At 31.5% G+C, this 16,476-nt stretch overlaps 4 protein-coding genes across 4 annotated transcripts in view; 2 read left to right on the top strand and 2 right to left on the bottom strand.

Moving 5' to 3' along the window:
• Positions 1–577: 577 nt before the first annotated feature.
• On the top strand, positions 578–1,626 carry LOC140746904 (uncharacterized). Its single transcript, XM_073079054.1, has one exon. The coding sequence runs from the start codon at positions 797–799 to the stop codon at positions 1,448–1,450; it is 654 nt and encodes a 217-aa protein (XP_072935155.1). The 5' UTR covers positions 578–796; the 3' UTR covers positions 1,451–1,626.
• On the bottom strand, positions 1,621–3,280 carry mRpL30 (mitochondrial ribosomal protein L30). The gene is made up of 3 exons (XM_073079056.1): positions 3,056–3,280; positions 2,733–2,859; positions 1,621–1,971 (listed from the first exon to the last, which is right to left on the bottom strand). Exons 1-3 carry the CDS (start codon positions 3,175–3,177, stop codon positions 1,675–1,677), a joined length of 546 nt encoding a protein of 181 aa, XP_072935157.1. The 5' UTR covers positions 3,178–3,280; the 3' UTR covers positions 1,621–1,674.
• Positions 3,281–3,884: 604 nt separating this feature from the next.
• On the top strand, positions 3,885–7,613 carry LOC140746901 (uncharacterized). Its single transcript, XM_073079051.1, has 5 exons — positions 3,885–5,705; positions 5,950–6,010; positions 6,099–6,223; positions 6,334–6,530; positions 7,394–7,613. The coding sequence occupies exons 1-5, from the start codon at positions 4,120–4,122 to the stop codon at positions 7,483–7,485; spliced, it is 2,061 nt and encodes a 686-aa protein (XP_072935152.1). The 5' UTR covers positions 3,885–4,119; the 3' UTR covers positions 7,486–7,613.
• A 3,200-nt stretch (positions 7,614–10,813) lies between these two features.
• LOC140746899 (GTPase-activating Rap/Ran-GAP domain-like protein 3) overlaps positions 10,814–16,476 on the bottom strand; it is a 75,521-nt gene continuing 69,858 nt past the window's right edge. Inside the window, exons 16-24 of the mRNA XM_073079049.1 lie at positions 16,104–16,213; positions 15,830–15,943; positions 14,601–14,712; positions 14,264–14,353; positions 14,059–14,180; positions 13,229–13,377; positions 12,607–12,743; positions 12,044–12,170; positions 10,814–11,727 (exon numbers count right to left, since the gene is read on the bottom strand). Of these exons, the coding sequence (XP_072935150.1) occupies positions 11,619–11,727; positions 12,044–12,170; positions 12,607–12,743; positions 13,229–13,377; positions 14,059–14,180; positions 14,264–14,353; positions 14,601–14,712; positions 15,830–15,943; positions 16,104–16,213 (1,070 nt within the window). The 3' untranslated portion in view covers positions 10,814–11,618. The remainder of the gene's footprint in view (positions 11,728–12,043; positions 12,171–12,606; positions 12,744–13,228; positions 13,378–14,058; positions 14,181–14,263; positions 14,354–14,600; positions 14,713–15,829; positions 15,944–16,103; positions 16,214–16,476) is intronic.

Raw genomic sequence — 16,476 nt, 5'->3', positions numbered from 1 at the left:
TTATTCGTTTTGGACTTCCAAACAAAGATAGACAAGGGACACTTTAATAATCACGTACCTACCAAAAAATAAATAACCTTTGTGATTTCATTATTTCAAATAAATATAATTATAGTTTAGAAACTATAAAGCACGCTAAAATCGAACGAGGAAAAATGAGCGAATCAGACCATTCTGATGAGGGGAATTGGACAAAATTACGAAACGAGCATATTAACCTATAGTAGGTATAATAGGTAGTCGGTTCTTGATAAGTGGGTAGAAATCATTTAGTACAAAGATTCCTTTATATTATATCCTATATACAGGTCAAACTAATAAAAGCGTGGTAAAAAAAATGAGTCTAAAAATGTTTTCTGTGTGACGGTATTCGGAAATATTTGTGTTCTTTTGATTGTGGTCATTTAATGTCGATTTATTGGGGGTCGATTAATTTATTATTATTTATTTATTATATTAATTTACCTATCTGAAACTCTTAATAAAATTAAGATTATAAAAACTACACTTTATCTTATGTATACATATTAGTAAAATAAAATGTATTATGATCAATTTTTGATGACATGACAGCTGCTTCTCGTTTGAAAGTTGAAGCAAATTGACATTTGATTTGACACAGAAATGTGACATTTGAAAATAACCCGAATAACCTTAAATTTGATCCTAAAAATATTACAATACGTGTTCTATTGTAATTTTTACGTTTATTTGAGCTTCAATTACAAAAAAATACAGTGAATAAAAACTGTTACAAATGTAAAAAAATACTCCTAGAAGTGGTAGATATAAGAAAATGAATTGTCTCAGGTTACTAAGAACTGTTCGATCGCAACCTTTACTTAATATCAGTACCGTAAAGTATATCTCTCAGCATCCTCTTAAGTTTTTAGAAACTCAGGAATGGTGGAAAGAGAAGGATGACGTACCACAACGGTGGCAATTGATATACAAAGCTCCTATGGTAAATATATTGAATTATGCAAGTGCCTATTTAACATTTTCAACAGTTACTGTTGCTTGTTCGTCTCTATACTACGCTGCTTTCCTATTTGACGAGAAAACCATTAATGATCCAATCGTGGTTGGCGATGATATTGTGATAGCAAATACGGCAACGGAGGGTCTGATCTACCTTGGTGCGTTTATCGCTTTTCATGTAGCAGTCAAAATATTACTATCTAAATATGTCATAAGACTCTATAAAGATGGTGATGACTATTTAGCTGTGTTCAGAGGTAACTGGTACAATTCAGTAGTGAAGCACGAGTTTCATTTAAAGGAATTTAAAAAGTTAAATCCGTCATTAGTGATTACATGGAGTGAAGCTAGGTTTGCGCTTGGCAAGAAAAAAGGCATTTTACTTGAGAACTATTTTAAAACACCAGAACACTTCAACTACTTATTAACTAAGAAAAGATTGGACTCCAATGAAGATGAAACAAATTAACCCACAAAAATTTATACTGTAGAAAAAAAGAAAATGTGACGTAATTTAATACAAACAAGAAGGCATTTGTGTTTGAAACTAAGGAAGTATTGTAGCTCTTAGATGGCATTAATATTATGTAATATAGAATTGTATTTTTTACTTAAAGATGTAAAAATAAAAACCTGTAATCTGTGTTTGTATAATATTTATTCTAATCCTAATAATTCCTAATTCATTTTGGGCTAAAATCCTCCTGTGAAGGCATTATTCCATTTATGTCTCGAATCTCTTTTTATTGTATCAGAATTCATTTTCTTCTCGTCACCATGGAATTCTTCTAAAGCTTCTACCTGACCTTCGAGTGGCTTCAACGTTTTGGTCACAACACATTCTCCATTTTCCTTCAATACTGTATACTTGATGTCCTCTTCAGTAGGTTCTCCATATGGGAATGTGATTGGTGTAATCTTGATTAAATGTTTTACCTTCCATAACTTTGCATTTACTTCTGGTATATTTTTAACAATTGTCACTCGATTCTGAAATAAAGGTTATCTTAATCAACAATTCATAAATGACTGTCCCTATTTTAGTTCTATGGCTTTGTGTAGATTATAACTAGTCTAGGTAAGGCAATGTTTAATTGTTGTCAACTGATCTCATTTCAGGGCACAGGTTTCCTCTCAGAGTCAAAGGGTAGCAATTATTTAATGTCCTGGCCAAGAGTGAATGTAGTCCATTTGACACACCTTTAAGTACTTTTACTTAAAGAACTCACAGGCATATCAGTTTCCTCACAATGTTTTCCTTCACTATTAAAGAAAGTTACAATATATTTCATATTTTGTACATAACATTGAAAAATCAAAGGGTTTCCTGGAATTTGTCCTTGCGTTTGAATGGTTGAGTTTCTGGCCACTAGGCTATCTCTGGTAATGGTCAATATTTATATGTAACTGGTAGTGGTTCAATTTCATACATATTTTATGCTTTACATGATTTGTTAAAGCCACTGGGTCTAGTTGTAATCATTAAATAGATGTTATTGTAGTTTTTAGAGCCCATTTTGGTGGTCTAAAATTAATCAGCTTGGCCACTAATAAATACCTCTCTATATTAATCTACATATGAAAAGTAGTGTGGACCAGCTTTTAACGGTAGGAATTTTAAAATATTACAGCTAATAAAATTTACATACAAGTGTATCTATATCAAATGTTATTCAAGAACTGAGCTAAGCTTTAATTATACTAAATCATAAATCCAAACCAATTAGTTAATAATTATAATAAAAACATACTTCTTCATGAATACTGAATTCCTTTAAGATATTTTTTAACCAATAAGGTTGGTGTAAGGTTTTTTTGACTCGCTCAACCCTAAAAAGTTTAGCTGGAGTAATTTCAGGTTCCTTTTCATCGGGATGTCTGAAAATCAAATAAGCAATTAAAGGACAGAAAGTATAATTTTAAAGGAAATACTGTGAATACGATGGAATATGTAAAGCTGATTTATCGTTTGAAAACAGAATTTTGTAGGTTAATATTAGTGCTACGATTTTTAATACATGTTAATAAAAGATTTTATTCGCAAATAAATCGGAAGCAAGATTGAACGTGATACCTTGGGTAATAAGTAATTCCTCCTGGATAGCGGATTCCTCCGGGATGTTTATAGTGCTTTGCTATTCTCGTTCGAACGGAGGAGTATAATGGATTGAAAACGTTTAATAATTGTTTCTGCATTTCTTAAATTGTTATTTTTCTGTGCACTAACGAAAAATACAACCTCAAACTCCCAATAAATATGTCAATTAGGGATGTATCTATCTATGATCGATTAATTGAAAAACTAATTTTTCGACTAAAAATATCGAGCTATTTGATTTGTAAATATGTAATACTTCTTAGTTCTTTTAACTACTTCCGTAAAACTACTTCTTATTTCGTTAATTACATCAAAGAAGATTAACTTCTTAAGTCCGTAAGAACATGCTCTTTTTTGTTTTTTTCGTTGACTGAATTTTTGGCCATCACGCATGACGAATATTATTATATATTTTGAGAAATATTCCTAAAGCAAAAATATATCGATGATGACGATGCTTTTTGTTCTCGATATTTTTGTGTAGCGATTTTTCTGACTTCGAGTTGAGTCTGATTTAAAATAGATCTTTTTCAGAAGCATCACATCCCTAATACTAATTCAAATGTCATTGATGTCTAGCTCCATAGAGTCATCATAGAGTATACATTTTACGATTCTTGACTTTATGATATCTCAAATAACTTTTAATAATTTAATGTAAAATGCTAAAAAGTACTCGATTACTTGTTATATCTAATAATTGAAGAGAGAGAGTAAATCTTATTTTTTTCACAATAATAAATAAATGGATATTACATTAAATGTTGCTATAAAGAACATAAATGTAGCAACATCTATTATATTTTGATTTCAACGTCAAATCTAAACGTAAATTTAAACTTGAAGAGCGTGAAAGTTTGAAACTTTAAAAGTTTGGATTTTAAAAAGGTTTTCCTAGATTTTATATTGAAATAGTTTACATATTTTTATTAGAAAAGCTCTTGTTTGCTACTAAGATTAATGTAATCGTTTTATTAAGTTTATATCATTACTTATTGTAAAACATTTGGCCGTTCGTTTTGTTACATTGTTAAAACTTGATGAAGAGGGTGCGGTTTGTAACTCCAACAAAACGTGTTATGGATTCATTAGAAGATTACGAGTGCCAATCCCCTCGGCCCTTTGTCGAAAGGCAGATTTTAAATATTGCTCATGATGTCACTCACTCCAGACCATTGGTATTTACCAATGACCCAGTGCAAAGATATGAAAACGGTGACTGTTCTCCATACCCTAATGTAAGGAAGACTTGTTTAAATGAGATTCCAAAATTGCAAGACAGAAAGGCTCCATCCACTGACTTGGACCTTAGCATGTTAGATTACTCACAACCTAAATGTAGACCATCTTCTCCGAAACTAAACACTGTCTCTAGAGCTATTGGTCAAAATAGAAACCAGGCAATTAATTTTATAAACAGTGCTCCGATACAAGCTCCGAATAGGGTTTTAACTTCTATAGAAAATAAAACAAATTATCCTCCAAATACTCTTAGCAGGGATAATGACTTCTTTTTGAGAAGAGAGAATTTAGGAAAATTATCTCCAGATCCTATACAACGTCAATTTAGCCAATTAGGGTTGAATAAAGAGAGCAACCCCCTTTTAACAAAAAATGAGGTAATTAGAAAAGCAAAGGTTACACCTACATTATTTGGGAAAGAAAATTATGAACCTGCAAAAGTTGAAGTTAATGGTGAATGTAGATGCCATCACTGTGTAAAATCTGCTGACCATATTGTCCACAATTTGCCACAAGATATTAACAGAAATGTGCCCCAGCCACATGGGTATTATGTACAGAGAACTTATAATCCACACACATGCGTGTCTCCACCTCATAGCTGTTCTTGCAACTGTAATATGCAGATAGTACAACCTGCTTGTCATTGCAACTCACAGCCATTATTAGGGAGCAATGGCAGACAATCTCCTCTGACTCCTCAAAATGCAGTTGACAAAAAAACATGGGCTATCCAGAAGTACGAAAAGGCACAGAGAGGTGAATGTTCAGAAATTGAAAAGCCAGACAATGTTTTTAAAGAAAAAAGGGAGCCAACAGTGTCTGACTTGTTTAAGATAATCAAATTGCAGAACGAGCAGTTACAGTTGCTTCAGGAAAAGGTTGACAAATTTATTTCAGCTCATAACGAGGAAATACAAGAGAAACAAAAACTGCCTATTCAAAACTTTGTTAGTGAGCAGGTGGCCGTTCAAACTGTGAACTCGGAACAGCATAAAATTTCAATAGGAGTGATGACAAGTTTTGAGATGGTTCGCACATCTACTGTGATCAACAAAGAAATTGTAAAGCAGAGTGAAGCACAAATACAGTGTAACAGATCACAGATCAGTATTAAAGAGGTTGTTGCAAAGAAACAGACTGACAACCTGAATTTTTTAGATGGGATTCCTCCTGTCAGTAAAAATGTTGAAATGGTTCAACTAAAAGGCCTTGCTCAGACTCACCCTAATATAAATAATATCGAAGGTTGTCAATCAGAAAATATTCTTGAGGATAAAACTTTAAATGAGCTGAGCCTATATAATGTACAAGTAGACAATGCTACTACACCTCTGATGTCTCCTGAACAGAGCTTATATTTAGATATAAGAGACTATAGCGAGTAAGTGCTTATCCTTCTCTACCAATAACTGACTTAAGATCATAAAATAATAATTTAAAATTAATAAAGGATCTGTCATTCGAAGGAATCATGTACAAATTGTAATGCCTTCAAGTATGACCTTTTCTGTGCCTGAATGACAAAGGCCTTTAAAAGTAAATCCTGTAACTGTCACTCTTGCTTTATAATGTTAATACAAATTAAAATACAGTTTATACAAAGTTTATTTTTTTTCTGATTTCAGATCTGATTCAGGAAGCGATGACCAGTCCAATGTTGGATGGACATATTACAATAAAGTAATGGTATGTAAATTATTGTTAATTATTTTGGCTCTACTATCTGCCTTGTACTATCAGAGCTACTATGTATTAAATATGATTAATTTTTCAGACCCATGTGAATGGAATGCTACAAGACTCCGACATGCCCTCTTCCGCTAGTGCCCTCTACAGGCATACTAAACAAAAATGCATGCAAATGCAAATAGACAAGTCCAATGTTAGTGTTGGAAAAAGGTAAATGTTTACTAGCATTTAGCTGCTTATAACAGTTATAACAGTGCAGAAATTACTTTTGTATCTCCTTTTAAGAATTTTATTTATAATAAAAAATATTTGAATTTCAGAGTAACTTTTGGTGATGACCCTTTGGGGATTCAGCAACAATATGCTACAACTCCAACTGACACTAGTTTGAAAATCAATCAGCTAGCTGCCAAGTACTTGAAAAGCTCGCCAGGCTCTCATACCCCATCACCAAGACAGATTGGTGAAATGTCCTTTGCTACTCGAAACTACATGGAAAGGCACAAATTGTTACAAGGTATTTTACCTTTGCAAACAAATTTGTATAACCATTGCTTCTTATTTAGAAGTGTTTAGTCTTCTATAAATATTAGGGGTGTGCGAATAATTCGAACTTACGAATTATTCGTTCCGAATCGAATATTAATATTCGATTCGAAACTCGAATCGAATAATTCGAAAATTCGAATTATTCGAAAGTTCCCGAATAATTCGAAAAATTTCGAATAATTCGAAAATTTTCGAATAATCCGAAAATTTTTGAATAATTCGAATTTTTTCAGGGTTTCTTATTTTCAATTTTCGAATAAAAATTTAACAGTCAATAATCAATATACATTTTATTAAAACCATATAGTTACACAAATAGAACAATTAATATAGTTTTTTTTTTTAAATAATGAAATAATAAAAATTATATTATAGCAAATAAAGTATTGATTGCCTTTTTTTACGGCACTTCAAAAAATTACCTGAAATTCATGCTTCTAGACTAGAATACCCCCTTAATTCTTATTATATTCTTATTTGTGTAACTATATGGTTTAAATAAAATGTATATTGATTATTGACTGTTAAATTTTTATTCGAAAATTGAAAATAAGAAACCCTGGAAAAATTCGAATTATTCAAAAATTTTCGGATTATTCGAAAACTTTCGAATTATTCGAAATTTTTACGAATTATTCGAAATTTCTCGAATTATTCGAAATTTTTCGAATTATTCGAAGAATTTCGAATAATTCGAAAATTCGAATTATTCGATTCGAATTTCGAATCGAATATTTATATTCGATTCGATTCGATTCGAACGATATTCGCACACCCCTAATAAATATACATATGGACAAAGTTACATTTTAATCGTGATTTTGATTTCAGGCAACCAGTTGGGACGGGATGTGCCTATACAGTCGGATATTCCAAAATTTCTAGACATAACAGCGTTAAAACAACAACCAAAATTTATTTAGATTTTTGACGATGACTATTTGTTATTTACTTTAGTTATGTAATTATATCTTAAGATTTTGTAGAAGTTTATATTATGTATAAATATGACTTCTTAACATGTTGATAATAAATAAAACAATGAATTTTTTGAACAGACATTTATTTAAACTTCCGAGAAAATAACAGAGTATAATTCTACATTATACAAGTGTATTTGTTTCTGAACAGCTGACTTTTTAACACATTCACTATAATTAATAATTTAGGACTTAATTTTTTATACATTTAATCTTTATATTTTACATTTTCTCAGTTACTTTCAAGGACAACTTATTAAGATATACTCTTAATTATTCCAACTTATCACATACTCTTGGGAATGCTAAAGACATTTTAGGACACTAATAGTAGGCCTACATATATTAAAATTTTCTTTGTAAATATTTATGTCTTTATAATACTTGTTATAGGAGGTAATTTTTAAAATACTTATAACATTAACTTGTACTTCTTGTACTATCTTAATGCAATTACTTAAAATCATAATATTTACATTAATTCCATTTAAAATTAATGATTACATTTAAAATATTTTTATTGGTACTAGGATGAAAAGGTTTTTAAATTTCATAATAGTAATTTATAAAATCTTTAAAATAGCATTATATAATTTTTATATATCAGTATATTCTTAAAGGTTAGTATGAATTAATTAAATTACCGTTTCAGTGTATCTGCTTTTGCAAATTGTCGTATCATTTAGGGGCAAATACTTTAATAAAGTTTATCGTAAATTTACCAATAAATGGATCATTTTATATACTGAATACCACACTAAGTTGAGTATAATTTTTATGAATATATCTACGAGTATAACAGTGCAAGAACTATACTAAAATGACAACATTTTTAACGATTTTATATATGTATAAAATACTTATGTATTTCTATATTTTCTCATCAATCTTACGAGCTACGAGATGACGAAATAATAATGATAAGAAAAACTACAAAAACCTAAAATAAGCATATGCATTTTCTGGTCATAAACTTTATATACGACAATCAGTTATGTGGGTAATTCTTTCCGCACTGTTTAAGTTAATGGACAGTTTTAACGATATAGGCAATTTTTTTTGAGGAAGTAGAAGTTTAAACTTAATGTAGTATAAAAATAACTTATTGCAGTAATTAATAGATACATATGCATAAATGAAAAATATACTATAGCACTATGCACCTATATACATTAGTTTGGTTTATGCTTTGGTAAATAATAACAAAATAAGTAAAATCTAATAAAAGGTATCTCTATAGTATATTATGTTATGTTTAGTTAATTGTAAAACAAATAAGTAAATATCATAAATAATTAAAAATATTCAGTTCACTTTTTACTAGAATGGACTGTTAATTTGTTTCCTATTGATATCTAAGTACTTATAGCTTAAATGATGGACAGGGTGGTGTGTAATGTTATATACGGTGGTATTCAAGCTGGTTAGTTTGTCTTTCCATTTTCTGAATACTCAAAAAGCTAAATTTATAGGCCTAATTAGTATTCCCTCTGTCGTAGATACACATTATGCGTTGTGTGTCTGCATTACAGACCGATAGGTGACGTTGCCATGCGGGTCGTTAGTTTTTCTGATAAGAGTGCTTAACTACTAAACTACTGTAGCATTTTAGCGTAAAGGAAAATAGCGTTGTACAAATATACATTTGGTGGTAGTCGCTTACATTTTAGAAATCCGCGGCATGCTATGACCAAGGCACATGTGTATGAGATGCCTTATTTTATAAAATAAACATAATGCAATGTTTGATACGTACCATCGAATTAGCCTATGGTGTTGGATGTAGCACAGTGGTTATATGGATGATACTTTGATGTGAGTTGCATTGTAGTTGTAAGTTTCTATATTTGTTTTAGAAAATTCGACGAAAACGTAGGCGCTTCTTTTGGCGACTACTTACGGCGTAGATATCTGCTACACTACGTAGCACCTGGCTACGTACGTCGTAGCAAGAATATTAAAACTTATGCTATTTACTCATACAAGTGTCTCGTGTAGGTACTGAAAATTTGTACTGTAAGTTGAATTGTTATAATGTACTATTGACATATTATTAAATATTACGCGAATCATCTCTGTTAAAAGTAGAATCTCAGTCTGTGATACTACTATTTTGTTGGCATAATAAAACTATAGACTCATGTCTTTATATTTAAATATAGCTGAATATAATGATACGGCTCTACGCCTTTCATGACTTCATAAATACACCATTTCATTACATATACAAGTAATACAATTACAAAGTATAACAATTTACTTATAAATTTAAAAATATTATTGATATATTAAAAATGATTATTCATTACCTAAATTAAAACAGGCATCTAGCATTTTAGGAATAAACAATTGCACACAATTATTCAATAACTATAGTGATAGTACCTTCAAAAAGTCCTATAAACTAAATGTTATTTCAACATATCTACACCATAAAATGCACTAAATCTACGCACGCATTATTTACACTGAAGACGAAAAATTGTATTAACACTTAAATAAGATTTCAATTCTCTTGCATCGCATATTGTATCATACTTTAAAATCTAAAAAGGTAACGAAATTATTGGATGGCACTTCTTTTCTTGTGTCCAAAAGACAATAATAAATATTATTAAGAGATATCTCCATTAATCTAGAAAAACTATTTTACATCACTTTTTGTCTTGCATGTCACTGACCACATGTTTAAAGTTCAAGATCTGTCATTAGTTACTCGAAACTAATTGATTTCTTTAACCATATGTACATAGATACATCTAAAATAAATAATTTATGGATTTTTACGTCACAATACCATACATAATATTTTTGCAAAACTAAGTATGCAAAAAATATTATATTTATATTAAATTATAATTAATGTGATTAATTATAACTCCAGCTAAAAATTTTCGCAAATTTTATAAAATATTGGGTGGCACATACCCAATATTTAGTTTTAACTATGACATGATCTTGAGCATTAAAAGGTTTCAGTTTTAGTCCTAGAGTTAAGAAATATACTTGAGGTTACGATATTATTAACTAGATAAACGTTTAACATTTCTTAATTGCTAGTTCCTAATTAAAACGCCTATTATTTAATTTATTATAATTTGCAATAAAATTATTTTGATTTCTAATGGAAATTGAATTCTAGTGAGTATAAGAATTATACCTGTGTTTTTATTAAAATGTAGAAATAACGATGTCCTAATTATTATTACTCTCGATGGAATTTGAGCATTATTTTGTGCATTTTTAGTCTCGTAGTATAAGCCACGTTATATTAGATAAAACAATTCAAAATATAATAAAATGATTTTAAATCAATTATTAGAAATGATTGTGTTTGTAATTAAAGTGAAGGTAGAATTAGTTTTGGAGTAATAGATAGGTAGGTATACATTTCAGTAGAAAAACTGATAATTATAAATTGTGTAAATTAATATGTCACAAACGTTAAAAAATACATCGCCATAGATTTTATGTCGCGGAGATCAGATCCTCTGTCTTTGACCCTTTCTTAACTTACTGAGATCCTTCCTGATCAGATCCTTTGTCTTACCTTACTGAGATAAAATATTGGGTAACATTTTTATATAGTTTCTTAAAAATAAAGGCCTTCGGCGCAATTATTTACCTATAGGTCCTACCAATATTATATAATAAAAGCTAAACGTATATTGATGTCATTCAAAGCTTAAAATAACATACGATGAAACTTACCTAGTCAGGATTTTTATATGACAATGTCAGTTATTTTAAAACCAATACAATAAAGGTATATCTAGGTTAAAACACTATTTATAAATAGATAATATCTTCGTAACATCAATTTGTCATCACTCAATTAAATCACATTATTACTGCATCCATTATGTAGGTATTTTGTTATATTGAAACATGAAGCATTTATATACGTATCTTATTTAATTTCTTTGCTTAGTTTAATTCTTAAATATAAAACATGCAAGCTATGTGTCAGAAAATAAATAAATATAATTTGCATTTCTATGTCTGTACTTAAAATAGGTGGTATTTTGACTACTTTACACGTTTAAAAAATATTGTAAAATTGTTTTCGACTCGCTTTATGGAAGGGCCGGTTGGCCGTTGGATTCCGTGACGTCATCATCTCCTCCCCCTCTCGATTTGCTGTCCAATCTCAGTTCTGCTAGTCGTTGCCTGATGCTGTTTGGTCTGCAAATAATGACATACTGGATCTTGGAATAAATTGCTCCTTTGACGAATTCCAATACTTATAGTAGGTATTCAAAACGATATTATTTATAGTTCTTTCCATGTGTGTGTGTGTGTGTGTCACAATCACACACACACACACACACATGAAAAAAACTAAAACTTAAATGTTTTTTAATATTACTGAAAAAAGTGGTATTGATTGAAGTTCACAGTTTGTGCGTAGGGGTCTGGTATCGGATATGTTTTCACGCTAAATGAGATCATCAAGTGGGTAACCTTGTCAGATCAATGAATACATAATGCAAGTACTTACCTATCAGAGAAATACGAGGTGACGACCTGGTCCGCGGAGACGGACTGCCGCTGGTAGGTGCCGGCGCTGAGGTTGCTCTGCGGGATCTTGTAAATACGCACACACCGACCGCTGTTCTCTGGAAGCACTGTAAATTAAATTTGAATAACATAAATTTAAACCACGAACCAATTGCCATTTGTATCTTAGATTATATTCAAATTTTGTATTTTATATTTTAATTTGGTTTACAATAAACAGTCTTGTATTGCATTGTATTGTACGAAGTACGAATACACAAGCAAGAATTAATATGTATATTAGTTAAATATATGAATGAGGGTCGAATTTTTCAGCTTTTTGTTTTGTTACTTGCCAATAAATAACATTAAATTTTATGTTACTCTTATTATATAATAGTACATGATTATAATCTTACAATTATATACTAGTACACGAGTTAGCCGATTTTTCACATGTGCCTTGCATTTGTACATATGTACATGTGACAATCTAAATTTATGACGACGGCGCCCAAGGTGCATCCAATACATGTATAGATAAAATATACTTATAATGATTACCTTGCGGAGAGCTCGGTGGTGAGATGGGCGCCATGCGTTGTAGCGGTGGACGTATGTTCTCCTGGTCAGACGATATCGAGCTGCTGCGGCTCGACGCGGAGTTGTTCTCGGGCGTGCGGTTGTTTGGAAGTTCACCCCTACGGTACATTTAATGGATATATTTCACTATACGACTATACTAGAAAAAATAACATAATTATGAATCATACAAGAAATTTAAACAAGTAGATCACACGACATTGTAGTGAAGGTAAGCTAGAGGTGCCTTATTACGATGGTTCTCAACCGTGAATTATTTTCGGTTTAAGAAAATATTTTTTCTACTTTTTGGAAAAAGGTATATTGTTAGAAATAAAACATTTGTAGAATGTAGATTACGTTGATATTTGTTATAAAAAATAAAAAAAAAAAACATTTCTCACATCAATAATTTTGTGGTAGTAAAATTAACCAAACTACGATAAAGTAGTGTGGTAGAATAAGCTTCAGGGAGTCCTCGGTTATGGGGAAAGATCCTTACTCAGCGCTGCGACATGAAAGTCTCTAAGCTTATAGCGTCTCAAATAAGGAGATCAACGGCATTACTATAAAAAAATAACTGCAACAATAATTAGTGTATTACTTGTTCTCATTGTTGTCGTCCTCATCAGTGGAGTGCGCCTGCTTGGAGAACTGCCGCGCGAGCTCGTAGGAGTCGTGCAGCGCGGCGCAGGGGTCGAGCTCGCGGCTCAGCGGCACGTACTCCGGCGCGCACGCCACGTAGAATATGTCCTGGGGAACAGTTGATAATTCAATGAAAATACACTTCGAAATTAGACCATTACCATATTTTAGGGTTCCGTACCCAAAGGGTAACAACGGAACCTTATTACTGAGCCTCCGCTGTCAGTCCGTCTGTCGCAGGTCTGTCCTCTATCTTGTGAACCGTAATAGATAAACACTTGATTTTTCACATATTATGTACCTATAACGGTGGCCACTATAACAACAAATACTGAAATATATACCATATTGGAAACCGCTATTTTTCGACATTTTAGGTTTTATCCATTGAACCATAATAGGTAGACAGTTCAAATTTTCACAATGCTTTATATTAAACTTTAAATTTACTTTATAGGCTGCTATAATAACAATTCCAAAAAATTATGCGAATTTTGGTGGTACAGAACCTTCAATATACGAGTTCGACTTGCACTTGGCCAATTATTTTATTTATAAAAACTTGTCAATAAACCGACAAAAGAAAAATGGTTGACAAATAAAAGCGAAAAGTGTTATAACCTTGCCTATTAATGTGAACGTATTGTATATATATTCGCGCAGATTGTGTGGATCTAAAACTATGTACCTACCTACAAAGTTAAACAGGCACGGTCGGAAGTTAGGTGGTTGAATGAAGCACACATTTTTCAATAAATTAAAAAAAAGTGGAATAATGGTCATACTTACCCTTCGTCCACACAACATTTTCAGTCCGGGTATGCAAGCAGCGTGCACAAGAGATCCATTTGCTACCAATCGTATTTCCAGCAAGTCTTCAGCGAAAGCCATAATGTAGGGGAACGCACACACTGAAAAATTATCGATTATGTTTTAATATATTATGTTATGTACTATATTGTATTGATGGTAATTCCCGAAGGTTAGAACTTACCGACTGCAGCGGGAACGGTTGTCCAATGGAAATCGTATTCACTATCACTTTCCAATCCTTTAGTCGTTAACCTTTCAAAATGGCATGTATCTGGTAAAAACATATGCTCGTGTTAAAAATCGATTGCCGTATTTAAAAAAATATGAATGGTAAAAATGTCAATGATCACACCGTAATAAAGATATATCTACAATCATTAATATTGGAAAATATATATCGAGGTATAAGTATAAAAACTGCGTAGTTTCATCTTGATATTCAATCTGAATGATATTTAATAAAATATCTTTATTACATGTAATTGTAGGTATTATAAAGATACTATTAGTACACTTACGATTGTAGCACATTATGATCTGTCCGTCCCTCTCATCTCCAATACGTAATGCGTTCACTAAAGTCCCTCTGCGGTGTCCTATGTCTTCCGAATTTTCAGCACGTTTTACAGTCTAGAAATTACACATTATTTTTTTGGTGAGCATATATTTCTGATATAACTAAATAGTAAATATGTATGCAGTCTATTTAATGTTAGGGTGTAACCAACGACTATTAACATGTAAAACATCTATTGGAATTGGCATCCTACTTTTCTACATAAAAATAATCCTACTTTATGAATAGACGCTGTTATTTTTTTGTTTTTAAATAAAATTTCCATGACTATGTCCGTAATCCTTTGTAAGTTTGCCTTATAAATTAGAACAACAGCAAATAGGTGTGACTCTACTTGGCTCTAACTTGTTGGCTTGTTGATTTTTCTAATCTATTATAAGATTTGCCTTTTAAAATATGTATGTCTTATACCTAAGTAGTTTTTAGTTACGAAAGAATTCATTTCCAATCCAATATATAGGTACTATCCAACGGCAATTAAAACAGAAGAACTCTACGCGTAGCGTACGATAACATACGACTAGCTCTATTATTGTTGGACGTTAAATAACGTTTAGCATAAAATAAATAAAATTTAGACCAAAGTTGAACTAGAAAACAGACAAGTCTATTGTATTTACATAATTACATATGTACATATGCACATGTACGTTGAACAAGTTTACCGCGAGCTCTCTGACTGCGGTCTCAACTCTCCACCGCGCTGGTTGCCTAACTGTTATATAACCTCGGTTTACATGCAGTTACTTGTACTGCGGCAAGAATAAATAGTGAGGCAGTAATAGCCTGGTGGCATGACGCCAGAATGGGAGCCTGATTTTATATAATTCCTCTTACTTAGGAGTATGCAGGGACCTAAGACAGATTTGAGGTCCGTGCATACTTCTTTTTTGATTTTTGGATGTTTTGGGCGTATTAATGTGAAGGCAAACGTCGTGACAAGAACATAGGACCTCTGTGCCTGAGAGTTCTTCATACTGCTTTTACTATGTAAAGTATATGAATCGGCACTTGGTCAACGTATTGAACTGTGCTTTAACGATCTACATTCTAAGAGTAGGTATCGATATGACATCTAAATAGTTTAAATATAAAGCTACATAACATTCTAATGTGTTTGGAAAACAATAATGACCTTTATAGTGAAAATGAAGTAGGGAATTTAGGTACCTGTCCTGTGTGAGTCTCTAAGACTTCCCAGTGATGTTTGTACCCAACAACCATTACTCCTACTTCTCCGTCCATTAGCTTAATTAGAATTGGTGACTCGCTCAATTGTATATCCTGCAAGGATAAACACTTGTGAAGAATAATATTTTTATTAATACACGACCATCATAATATCTTAATCATTATAATTTATACCAATACAATGAACTTCTTAGTGACATTTTATTATACGCTAATTATAACATTATTTTAAAAATGGAATTCTCTGCCGTACCTTGATATGTACATACTCAAAACCCATCTCGCTTTCAGTCTTCAGTTCTTCGGCCAATAAAAGGACCCTTCTTCCTATAGCCACCGCAAGTAAAGTCTTTCCGGTATCTCCTAAGAAATAAAGCACTATTATGTACAATTATGTAATTAAATTAATAACTTAAACTAACATTTTAGGAAGAACGCCTTCTTTACTTGTATTAACGTTGTTTATTCTAGTGTTTAATTAAAAGCAAATAAGGATGTCAAAGAGACTAAGAAACGATGATTTATCTCTAAGAATTTAAACTACGTAAATAAGCAATCTTATATTTAGTTAAATCCTCTTTTCGAATCCTTTGTGCAGTGTTAAAAGATTCTACCAGCAGCAAGTA

This window comes from Epargyreus clarus, unplaced genomic scaffold, assembly GCF_041222505.1.
Source record: "Epargyreus clarus isolate Ecla_fem2 unplaced genomic scaffold, WU_Ecla_fem_2.2 ptg000014l, whole genome shotgun sequence".
In the NCBI taxonomy this organism is placed as follows: Eukaryota; Metazoa; Arthropoda; class Insecta; order Lepidoptera; family Hesperiidae; genus Epargyreus; species Epargyreus clarus.
The sequence above is the reverse complement of the archived record's forward strand: the minus strand, read 5'-3'. Positions and strand labels throughout refer to the sequence as shown.

What these genes read in the sequence shown, in the direction of transcription:
- LOC140746904 (XM_073079054.1), top strand. Translation starts at nt 797, where the DNA reads ATGAATTGTCTCAGGTTACTAAGAACTGTTCGATCGCAACCTTTACTT.
- LOC140746901 (XM_073079051.1), top strand. Translation starts at nt 4,120, where the DNA reads ATGAAGAGGGTGCGGTTTGTAACTCCAACAAAACGTGTTATGGATTCA. An exon ending in CATATTACAATAAAGTAATG is followed by an intron (nt 6,011 to 6,098) that starts GTATGTAAATTA and finishes TTAATTTTTCAG; the next exon opens with ACCCATGTGAATGGAATGCT. An exon ending in AATGTTAGTGTTGGAAAAAG is followed by an intron (nt 6,224 to 6,333) that starts GTAAATGTTTAC and finishes TTTGAATTTCAG; the next exon opens with AGTAACTTTTGGTGATGACC.
- mRpL30 (XM_073079056.1), bottom strand. Translation starts at nt 3,177, where the DNA reads ATGCAGAAACAATTATTAAACGTTTTCAATCCATTATACTCCTCCGTT. An exon ending in GGAATTACTTATTACCCAAG is followed by an intron (nt 2,860 to 3,055) that starts GTATCACGTTCA and finishes TTTGATTTTCAG; the next exon opens with ACATCCCGATGAAAAGGAAC. An exon ending in AATTCAGTATTCATGAAGAA is followed by an intron (nt 1,972 to 2,732) that starts GTATGTTTTTAT and finishes CCTTTATTTCAG; the next exon opens with AATCGAGTGACAATTGTTAA.